Source organism: Primulina huaijiensis, chromosome 16 (assembly GCF_012295235.1).
Source record: "Primulina huaijiensis isolate GDHJ02 chromosome 16, ASM1229523v2, whole genome shotgun sequence".
Taxonomy (NCBI): domain Eukaryota; kingdom Viridiplantae; phylum Streptophyta; class Magnoliopsida; order Lamiales; family Gesneriaceae; genus Primulina; species Primulina huaijiensis.
Window position 1 is genome coordinate 567,794 of NC_133321.1, and position 12,218 is coordinate 580,011.

Consider the following 12,218-nt stretch of genomic DNA (forward strand, 5'->3'; position numbering starts at 1 on the left):
CAATCCAATCCAATCCAGCAGTATAAAAAGTTACACTTGGGACAGCATTTTCACGAACAACTCAATTTCAAAACAATCAAAGGAAATTATAGCAGCAAAGGGAAACTGCAGAAACACTTGTTACCTTCTCCAGCGCAAGGGCATGACCCAGATCCATTCTGAATCCGTCATTTATAACTGCTTTATACCTCAGCACCAAGTCTTGATTATTCTTGATCATGGATTCCGCAATTTCTCGAGCTTTCTTCAGTACTTCACTTTCTTCAACTACATGATTAACCAAACCCCATCTTTCAGCTTGCTCAGCAGTCACAGGCATCGCCGTCATAGACACTTCGCGAGCTCGATTCGGCCCTATTATGCGAGAAAGCTTCTGAGACAGACCCCAAGAAGGAAATATTCCAAACCTGCGTAACCCATTCATTAATCACTTGAAAAAGTACAAAAAATATTTAACATCATAAAGAAACCTGATTATTATACCCAAAATCAATTCAAATCCATCTGAATAAAAATCAAGACTTGCAACTCCCTTCAGTTGTGAAACAACGCTAGTGAAGATTGGATATAAATTCCATGATTCAACAATCAATTAAACAGCCAATACCAACAACCAGATCAGCGATTTCTACGGATCATGGTTCGCCGAAACGGGAACGGAACGGGCGTTCCGGAACCGGAACGTCAACAACCTTGACGAGGTTCCGGGGTGTGTAGGTTGATGGCTTGTATCGGCGTTTTATATACCGAAAACGGGGATATAACGGTGGAAAACAGTGATATAACGGTGGAACGGAACCGGAACCGGAATGCAATTCGCGACGGTTTTGTTTTGAACTGTCGCTACTAGCGACGGTTTTATGTATGTAGCGACGGTTTTTATTCAACCGTCGCCGATTTTAATTTGGCGACGGTTTTATTCAAACCGTCGCTATTCAAACCGTCGCCATAGTAAAACCGTCGCTAACTATAGCGACGGTTTTTATTCAACCGTCGCTATAGTTAGCGACGGTTTGAATAAAACCGACCCAAATTAAAATCGGCGACAGTTGAATAAAAACCGTCGCTAAATTTATTCGTTGTAGGTCCTATGCACGTCGTATCTTTGCTTTGTAGTACAAATAATGCAATTTTGAGTCCCGTGACTCCTCCTCTCCCTCTTTAAATTGCACCGATGTCCGCATTTTGCTAGCACACCGAATTTACTTTCTCCGCAAGTTTTCATCTGCACACCGAATTCAATTGCAATTCAACACCACCGATCTTCGCATATTTTCATCCCAAGTGGAAGCATTTCTTCTGATTCAGGTATTAATTTATTTTATTATTATTGAATTAATGTTGTTTTGTATTGTATTTTTTGTAATAATGTTTAACATTGACATGTTATTAATTTGATCGTTGATATGATAATTTATTTCGTACTAGTGAATATTAAGAGGTAACGTTATTGATTTTTTTAATTATATTTATTATTGATCGTTGATTTATTCTAGTACGAAACAGAGCATATGCAAGTATTTAAAAAAAATAAAATTAGGAATTTATAAAAGTGTTCATAATAGGATTACGAGTACCGTATTTTCCTGGCCCTTATCCATTGAAGAGCGACTAAATTCATCTTAATAAAATCTTTTGTCGTATCTTAATTTTAAATTAAGCAATTAATATGTTAGTATAATTAAAGAAGTTTGGAAAGGAAAAAAAAACCAGACAGTGAAAAAACAATTTAAATAAATATATACATTATTATATATTTGGTTTATTATTTTAAAATGCAAATCAGTTACACTTTTTTCTTGATACAATTTATCATTTTCTTTATTTTAAAGTGTAAATCAGTAAATCCTATGAACAATGGCTCCAAAACTCGATATTGGTTGGGAGTTTGGTAAATCCATCGGAGGTGATAGAAAGACAATACAATGCAAACTTTGTGGAAAAATTATAACTGGTGGAATTACAAGATTAAAGCAACATATTGCTCATGTTGCTGGAAATGTTGAGTCATGCACTAAAGCTCCAAAAGAAATATCATTGATGTTCTGAAAACATCTTCAAGATACTAAGAACGAGAGAAATTTAATCAAAAAAAAGAAAGAAATTGTTATTAATGCAATTCAACAGAGCATACACGGACTCGATAATTGCAGTGACAGTGGAGATGATGATAAATTTGATAATACCTATGAAGAAACTTTACAAGATATAGAAAATAGGGCACTGCGAAAAGCAATGAAAGAAAGTCGTAGAACAAGAGCATTTTAGGAAGATATGCAAAACCGATATGGTTCAGGTAAATAAATATTTTATTTTTATAGTTGAATCCGATATGGTTCAAAATTAATGTATCATTTTAAAAACTTAATTTTAATGGAGTAATATAAAAATTCTGATTAGATTATATTATTTAATTTTAGGAAATGTTGGTGGTAGTTCATCATCACCAAGTGCAAATCCCAATTTAAGAAAACAGATGACTCGTAGCTTTAGGTACGAGAGGATTCTTACATGTTTTCAACAAAACGAAAGAGTATAAAAAATTGGTTTGCTCCTGAAAAGGTCAAAGACTATTTCAAAATGGTTTATATACAATGCAATTCCATTTCATGCAGCAGATAGTGGTCCATACTACCAAGCAATGATTAATACCATCGCAGATGGAGTACAAGGTCCTTCGAGACGTCAAATAGGTGGTGTTTTCCTGGAAGAGGAGGTAGAAGATATCACTATATATTTGAATACATTAAAATCCAAATGGCCAAAATATGGATGCACAATAATGTGTGATGGTTGGAGCACACGCAACAAGCATCCTATCATTAATTTTATGTTATACTGCGATCGCAACATGATATTTCATAGTTCAGTGGATTGCACAAACAAAAGAAAGACAGTCGATTTATATTATCTCTTTTGAATAATGTTATTGACGATATTGGAGAAGAAAATGTTGTACATGTGGTTACAGATAGTGAAAGTGCAAACAAAGCTGCTGGACAAAAATTGATGATTGAAAGACCTCACATGTTTTGGTCACTTTGTGCTGCACACTGCATTGATCTTATGCTTGAAGATATTGGTAAGATGACAAAGGTAAAAAGGTGCATTGATAAAGCAAAGCAAATAACAAGTTTTATATACAATAGTGACAAAATCGTGAACTTAATGAAAATCTACACAAATGATCGTGAATTGTTGAGACCTGGAATCACTCGCTTTGCTACTGAATTTATTTCTTTAGAAAGTCTCTTCCGGTATTGTCAAGATTTGAAGAGATTGTGCACTTCAGTTGAGTGGCATGAGTACAACAATACAAGCAAGAGAAGAAAAGATGTCGAAAAAATTACAGCGATCATTTTGGACACAAAATTTTGGAAGTCGGCTCGTGATATATGCACAGCAATGGAACCTCTCGTCAAAGTTTTGAAGTTGGTTGATCAAGACAATAAGCCAACGCTTTCGATTATATATGAAGCAATGGATAGAGCTAAATTATCTATAAAAGAAAGTGTGAAAGACTGGCAATTGTACTGGGATGTGATTGATGAGCGTTGGTATAATCAATTACACCAACACCTACATGCTGCAGGTAAAATTAGATTATATTTACAAAAAATAAATCCATTGTTGTGGTTATCGTTATATAATTTTAAATTTGTGTGTTTTTAGCATATTTTCTCAATCCAATGCTCCAATATTCTGGAACCTGTGTTTACACTGATGAAGTAAGACGAGGATTGAAGACAGTAATCAAAAGACTAGAGCCCGATTTAAATACACAAGCTGCAATGATTAATGAGGTATGATATTTATAAGTTTTGCTTAACATATTTTATATCCACTATACTATAGTTTTTATCAAACATGCTTCACAGATTAAATTGTTTACTGAACAAATTGGAGAGTTTGGATCCCCACTTGCAAAAATGGCGGTTAAAAAAAGTCTTCCAGGTTTGAATTTCTTTATGTTTTTTCATAGATATTAAAGTTATACAATATATATCATATGTTTCATTTCTCAGCTGAATGGTGGAATGAGTATGGTGAAGAAGCTCCCCACCTAAGAAAACTTGCAATTAAAGTTCTTAGTCAAACATGTTCATCTTCTGGTTGTGAGAGAAATTGGAGCACATGGTCTTTAATACATACTAAGCTTCGCAATCGTTTGGCGATTGAAAAATTGCATAAATTGGTATATGTCCATTACAATATGCGGTTAAGAGTACGAAATTTGATGCAAAAAAGTGGAGATGATGATTATTATAATCCTATAGATCTTGATCACATATTTAAAGATGATGATATTTTAAATGAATGGACTAGAGATAATGAACCCTCTGTGTTGCAAGATGATGACTTAGAATGGTTATATCAAGGTTATGAAATATCAAATGCCCAAGAGAGCAACAAGAACAAAAACAATGAGGGCACCTCTAGATTATCAAAAGAAAAAGGTAACATATTAAATGAAAGTGATGAAACTGACAATGACGATAAAAGTGACAACAATGATGATAGTGGTGATGGGAACAATCGGGAAAGTGGCAAAAAACATGGAGATGCTGATCAAGCATGTCAAGATGATCAATATGATACTGGCATGTCATGGGCACGGGGGAAAGAGAATTATTATGCAATACAAGACACTGATCATGGGTATCGTCCTGGGATAGAAGAACGTCGCTTTTTAGCAAGTTTGACATGGTTCTCGAGTGCTGAAGATGATGAACATTTTAGTGGATCTTCAGATTCATATATGCGTGTTGAAGAGGAAATAAAAAATTTGGGCTTGGGAGGTCACCATCAATTTCAGTTTGGAGATGATTCGAGAAATTACCATTGGAGCTCTCAAGATTTTGGTCGTGGTGCCATTGGATATAATTAACCAGACTTTGGGTATTCTCATGATTATAGCACAAGACATGATGATTTATCATCTCATGATTATGGATCGTCTCAATACACCAGTTCTAGGAATAATCAATTTGAGAGATTTTCTAATAGTGGTCGAAATAGATATCATAATCCTCAAGCACCAGCAACCACTGGTATTAGACATGATGGTCATGGTTCTATATCTTCAAGTGAGGCCAGTAATTCTTTTGGACATCAAGAATTTGGAGACTACCATCGTCGTGACGATACATTATTAAATTCTCCCTCATTACACCATATACATTCAGTTTCAAATCCACTATTCAATGCATATCCACTAGGACAATTTAACACTGGTTTATATCAGCAACCATATGGTGGAGATCAATTTTCTCAACTGAATCCCGACGAAGAATACACTAATGATTTTGTTCCTCCACGTCATTCTTCATGGTATTAGTCTCGATGATATAACATTTATAGGTACCTTTCTATATAAATGTTTGTTTTCATCAACTTATATTTCATTTCTCATTGTTATTATATTATCATATGATATGAGTAATTTAATAAGCTTAACATTAATTTCACTAGGAACATTGGAAAGCAAAGCACATCGGTTGATGTGAGATGGTGAATCTTGAGTCTTCTTCCCGCTGCATCCATCAATGAAAGACTAATAAAGAAGAGACCGCAAGTCAACTATTTCTATTGAGAAANGCATTTACAGGTACCTTTCTATATAAATGTTTGTTTTCATCAACTTATATTTCATTTCTCATTGTTATTATATTATCATATGATATGAGTAATTTAATAAGCTTAACATTAATTTCACTAGGAACATTGGAAAGCAAAGCACATCGGTTGATGTGAGATGGTGAATCTTGAGTCTTCTTCCCGCTGCATCCATCAATGAAAGACTAATAAAGAAGAGACCGCAAGTCAACTATTTCTATTGAGAAATTTTCATTACAAAGTGTGAAAAAAACCAAGTTAATTATAAAAAATTTCTATTTTAATTGATGTTAAATAATTTGTAACATCATTTTATATAAGATTTGATGCTTATTATTAGTCCATCACTCTAAATTGATTCAAATTTGTGCGAACTTATATATATCCAATCGAAAATATTTTAAAGTTTTAATTAATTAAATACAAATAATTTTTAATAGTATATTTAATTTTTGATATGGTTGTAAATATTTTAAATATAATGACGATATAAATTGTGTTCAATAAATTGTTAATAAAATTTTAAAAATATTTAAATTTCTTATTTACATCAAATAATCTATTTAAATGATATTTATTTTAATTTTTATATTTCTAAATATTTATAATATTTTTTTTTAAATAACCGTTCCGCGACCGTTCCACGAAATTTCATTGTAACTGGAACGGTAGCATCCGTTCCATGGTTCGCTGTCACTGTGGTCAAGCCAAAACTGGCAATCCATACATAATGAGGTTATCACTCAATTGATAAAAGACAAAAAAAATACCCAATTAAATTCACAAAAAGAAAATAATAACTTAATACACAAAAAATTAACAAAATACAAAATTAATTTAACATAATAAATAAAAGAAAACACAAAAATAATAAAAGACAAAAAGATAAAATAAATGGACAATATGAAAAATTAAACAACCCAAATTTAATTTAACACAATTAATAAAAGATAAAATTTAGAATTCAAGGACAATATTTTCAAAACATAAATTTAATTAATAACATAATCAGTAAAAGAAAACTAAAAAATAAAAAATAAACGGGCAACATAAAATTTGACTTTTAAACATAAATTAAAGAATATAGATTGAACTTGATCATTGGATTTTCCAATGAAATGGTACAAGTAACCCTTTTTCACTGGAAAACGGAATATATATATATATTGTATGTATGTGATATTTATGAGATAATTATATACTGTAAATGACGACAAAAGCTTTCTTTTAACTATATATGCACCTGAAATCACGACTAGCCTCCACATGTAGCTAGCTTTGTCTACTGTGGAATGCATTAAAGTTGATTGCATTTTTCTTCTGTTTTCAGGTGCTTTGCATGCAGAATTCATTGCACAAAAAACACAAGGAATGATATATAGATTACTTTCTTTTCCAATCAATTATTCATAATTTCTAACGTTCTTTTCAAAGTTGGAGTCTTTTTAATTTGGTCGTTTCTGCTCAGTCCTCCGATCCGAAGTAAATAAATTCCGCAACTGTTCGAGTACTAATTAAATACACAAATGCAGAATAATAGCGGAGAGTCCAGCACCTTGGAGCCATGGCTTCGGCTGGATAACAAGGTGGCGATGGTGACCTGGGCGTCGTCCGGAATTGGCCTAGACTTCTGTCTGGACTTGGCCAAAGCCGGCTGCAGAATTATAGCCGCAGCTCGATCGGCGTGTCGACCGGTTACAATCGCTGTGTACTGAGATCACTAACGGGCTCGGCTCCTCCGCATCGGACGAGCCGAGCCGAGATCAACCCAGAGCCATGGCTGTTGGGATGCATTTGGAAGAATAAGTAACCATGGAAAAATAATTTTTATTTTTTATCTGTCTTATATGGAAGTAGCATTAATTATAAGTTAATTAAAAGGCTGACTTATATCCAGAATCTCATAGCAGAGAAATAAGGGTACTGGAGCTTGAAACTTGGCAATGTCCTTTGTATTTTCTCCATTGATTACAGTAAGAATTTCCAAATCTTTTTACAACTAGAAACCGAAACTACAAAAAATCCCATTTAGCACATATATCTATTTACCTCGACCGAAAAATGTTATTTTTGTTTTTAACTTTATGGGAAACCCAGATTTCTTCCAACCATCAACCCCCTGCCCAATCTTTAGTGCCACGAAAACAACGGCACAGCAGTGAACAATTGCAGAAATTCCACTCAAGATCTTCAATGTTGCGTCTCCGAGACCACCAGCCCTGGATATAGGTATATTATTGCCTCCGATATGAAGATTCTCGACAACCAAATTGACGGGGCGAGAATTCTCGCGATTACCCATGAGGCCAGAATCTTCATTTTCGATATTTCCGATCCTAATTTCCTGGACTACATAAGAATTTTCGTGATTAGGCACCTCGAGTCCAGATTCTTGACCAGAAGTCTCCACATTTTCACGAGGGTTTTCAACGTTCTGTAGAAGCACCGGATTATCCGCCTGGAGTACAGGTTCTTGAAGAACCGGACGGCCAAAAGTCTCCACATTTCCACCTGGGTGTAGAATTTCGATTTCATTTGATGAGTTTTCAGATTCAGAAAGCTCGAGATCAGATACTTTCTCGCTACTTGAGTCGATCGTTTCTTTATCCATCATAAGAGAGGAGCGGAAAAAAAATTTTGAAAAGAGGTAACTGCCCTTTTCTTTATATGCAGGGATTTAAAACCCCCATTTTTTGGAATCATTTTTCGAGCGAATTTTTCAAAATTTTATTTCTTTTTTTTCCTCTGCAACGTTAACCTTTTTTTAATATCATCATCATCATCATCATCATCATTATTATTATTTATCATTATTATTATTTATCATGTATAGTGTTGTGTGTTCACAAGTTGCTACTCAATATCTGAATATGATAAGAGTATTAATTACCTTTAGCTAGACTGATAGCTGGTGGATGATTTGAGTTATCGAACTACAAAAAAAAGTGAGAATAGCGACGGTTTCTGACAAACCGTTGCTAGTATAGCGACAGTTTTTACTAAACCGTCGCAATTTTAGCAACGGATTTTGATAATTCCGTCGCTTCCTTGATATAGCGACAGTTATTAAACAACCGTCGCTATCTAGCGACGGTTTTTCAAAAACTTTCGCTCATATGACGACGGTTTTTGATACACCGTTGTTATTATAGCGACGATGTTTCATTAAACTGTCGCCTACAAAAGTATGCGACGATTTATCAAAAATGGTCGCTATTGTAGCGACGGTTTGACATTAACCGTCGCTATATTAGCGACCGTTTGTCAAAACTCGTCGCTATTTTGTGCGACGGTTATATGTACGACGGTATAATAAAAACCGTCGCCATATGTGGCGACGATTATTGTTGTCCGTCGCTAATAGCGACGGTTATTGTTGTCCGTCGCGAATAGCGACATTTGAACAACAACCGTCACCGATCTAGATCGGCGACGTTTTTTCATAAAACCGTCGCTAAAAGCGACAGTTAATCAACATCGTTGCTAATGGCGACGGTTTTTTCACTAACTGTCGCTATGATTCTTTATATACTGAAGTTCTGGAACATTTTTACTTCAGCGATTTTCGCCTTTTCGATTTTTTTTACTTTGTAGCGAGAGTCTATCGATTTTTTCGCATTATCGGTTTTTTTTACTTTGTACTAACATATTTTTATATTAATTTCGTAGATTTGTTCGTCGGTGTGATCTTCCAGCGTTACGTGGATCTGCATATCTTCACGCAAGTTAAGTTTTTAAAGCGTTTTTTTTACAGAAAATTTAATATTTAAATTTAAATTTTTCGGTGTATTGTATCTATGAAATTTGGCATAGTATTTTGATTAATTTTAATTTCTTATCTACCGAAAACCGTCGCTTCATTAAGCTACGGTTCTTTTAAAAACCGTTGCTTAATATAGCGACGGTTTTTGCCGTTGCTTAATATAGCGACGGTTTTACAAAAACCGTCGCTTCATATAGCGACGGTTTGTCAAAAACCGTCGCTTCATATAGCTACGGTTTTTCCGTCGCTTCATATAGCGACGGTTTTTTCAAAACCCGTCGCTTTATATTAGCGACGGTGTGTTTATAACCGTCGCTAAAGTGGCGACGGTTTCTTCGTTAATCGTCGCTAAAATAGCGACGATCTTGTTCAATTAAACCGTCGCTACGGGCGACGGTGTTTGAGAAACTGTCGCTGATAGATAGCGACGCGACCTCCTGTTACGGATCTCCAAACCGTCGCTACAACCGTCGCCTTATCCTTTTAGCGACGGTTTGGGCCGTCGCTACTCTCTTTTTTTTTTGTAGTGATAATTCATTTAAAAAAATAACCGAAATTATAATTTATCGAAATTAGAATTTAAAAAATTTTTGTTGTCAGTTTTCATGTTGTATATTTGATTAACGTATGTAAAAAATAAATGATTTTGCAAATACTATCATATTTCAAGCCTCGATTCGCAGAGAGAACGTTAAATCCAAAAATTATGCCAATCTCAATTTCAAAGGAATTCTTTTCATTTGAACTTTAAAATTGAAGAATGAGTGGTATCAACTTCACTTTCACTCAATCTTACTCTTTGTGGTTGTTACTTATATGCACAAGTTGTCAACGTCAAGACTAAAGAAGGAAAAGAACAGGTACTTAGAATAAAACTATGATGATCTTGCAAAGATTATTATTATTATCGAAATGATGAGATTAATCATTACAACATTCAAAGCTAACAACTGCAACTTTTTTACATTACAACATCGTCTCTGGACCAAGATTACACACGCGTAGCTAGCAATACAAACGCTGCAAATAATATGGTTTACAATACAAGCACCGGCCATTATTGGTTGTGAGAATGTGGCTAGCGGAAGACCTAACTACATAAAACAACAACGAGCATTCTTATGGTACTTGTAATTGCTGCAGCAATATCATTTTTCTGAAGCGTCTTCCTTTTGTTCTCTTCAGTGTGTTTCCATGCACGCAGTGTCAACTCAAGGATGAACATCTCACAGGCTCGTGCAAAGATAACAGGTGCTTCAGCTGAGATCATTCTAACATCTTCATCAGCTTTCATTATCTTCTTGATTCTAGCCAGCGGCAGGCTATGGTTCTTAAAGTCGGTTACCTGATCAATGTCTTCATATTGGCTAGCCCAAAAATTTTGGAGTTGCTGCTGCTAATGATGTATGTGCTGGTAGGCAAGATGATGTTGTGCCATCTGAGCTGGAGAGCAGAAAGACCACCAGCTTGGGACGATTGAATCGATCCAATCGGTGCTGGAGAAGAGGTTCCAACCATTTGGTTGGCCGGATATGACATCATGCCATATGGCATCTGAGCAGAGCTACCCACTACCCCAATACCCGACGACTGTCCATTTCCTTTCTGCTCCATTACAAATTATAATCTTCGGAAATCCTTTACTCTTCAAACTCCCTAAAATCACCAGTAACACATGAGAAAGCACTTTTTTCTAAAAAAAATATTTTATTAAAAGCAAGGGTCATGAACCTCGGCTCCTCTCTTTTTTTTAAAAATTTTTTTATAAGGCCGAGGTCTTGAGCTTGACTTCTCTTTTTGTTTATTTTTTTATGAGGGGCTGAGGTCTTGAACCTCGACTTCTCTATCTCATTTTTATGAGGGGCTAGTGTCTTAAACTCGGCTCCACTTTTTTTTTAAAAAAATTCTTCATAAGGGGCCAAAGTCTTGAACTCGATTTCTTTTTTTGTTTAATTTTTTATGAGGGGACATGATGTTAAACCTCGTCTCCTGTTTTTTTTCCAAGTTATTTATTGGAGTCGGATTCTTGAACTCTACTTTTCTTTTTATTTAATATTTTTATGAAGGGCTGGTCTTAAACCTTGACTCCTCTTTTTTTTTTTAAAAAAAATATATTTTTAAGGGGTCGGGGTTTTGAACTCAATTTATCTTTTTTTTAAAAAAATTTTAAGTAATTGAGATCTTAAACCTCTTTTTTATAATTTTTTTTATAAAAGGTTGGATTATCATGTGACACCTAGGTTCAAGAGGGCGAGTTGTAATCGTCGATGCCAAGAGCTGGCAATGAACGGCTTCTGACATTCTAGGTGAAAGAAACAAAGTTGTTCTGCACTAGTTGAAAAATCGCTTTTTACTTCGCGTATTCAATGAAGTAATAAGGTAGTTAATTGTCGTAGTATATGGACGTGAAGTAATAGATGTACCTTTTACTTCGCATAATAACCGAAGTTATATGATTGAAATTACTGAAGTCTTTGGCCGGTTTTCCTTCGAAAACCGGTCTAGAATTGGACCCGTGCCGAAGTAAGAAATGTGTTTTACTGCATCGATTTTTGTAAATAGTGAAGTAATAGATTATATGTAACTTCGTCTTAATTATTATTTAGCGAAGTAGTTTATAATATTTTACTTCACAATTTACATTGAGTGACGAAGTAATTCATCTGAAAGACTTCGTAGTTATGTATTTTGGTGAAGTAATAGACGCAAACAACTTCATAGTTTATCCTATTTGTTGAAGTAAATATAATCTATACCTTCAACATTTATCCTATTTGTTGACGTATTTTAAATTATGTTACTTCACAATTTACATTTAGTGACGAAGTAAGTGGTTCGA

General features: G+C 34.5%; 2 protein-coding genes, 1 long non-coding RNA gene and 1 pseudogene across 3 annotated transcripts; 2 read left to right on the forward strand and 2 right to left on the reverse strand.

Annotated features, from left to right (window-relative positions):
- Window positions 1-76: 76 nt before the first annotated feature.
- LOC140961662 (probable enoyl-CoA hydratase 1, peroxisomal) lies at window positions 77-424 on the reverse strand. The gene has a single exon (XM_073420321.1). It carries the CDS (start codon window positions 422-424, stop codon window positions 77-79), a length of 348 nt encoding a protein of 115 aa, XP_073276422.1.
- A 716-nt stretch (window positions 425-1,140) lies between these two features.
- LOC140961917 (uncharacterized) lies at window positions 1,141-2,493 on the forward strand. The gene is made up of 3 exons (XR_012172414.1): window positions 1,141-1,308; window positions 1,833-2,296; window positions 2,421-2,493. It is a non-coding gene; the product is annotated as an uncharacterized lncRNA (long non-coding RNA).
- A 148-nt stretch (window positions 2,494-2,641) lies between these two features.
- On the forward strand, window positions 2,642-4,067 carry LOC140961663 (uncharacterized). Its single transcript, XM_073420322.1, has 5 exons — window positions 2,642-2,716; window positions 2,866-3,592; window positions 3,673-3,803; window positions 3,879-3,935; window positions 4,026-4,067. Exons 1-5 carry the CDS (start codon window positions 2,642-2,644, stop codon window positions 4,065-4,067), a joined length of 1,032 nt encoding a protein of 343 aa, XP_073276423.1.
- A 6,217-nt stretch (window positions 4,068-10,284) lies between these two features.
- On the reverse strand, window positions 10,285-11,055 carry LOC140961723 (nuclear transcription factor Y subunit C-9-like; annotated as a pseudogene).
- Window positions 11,056-12,218: the final 1,163 nt, after the last annotated feature.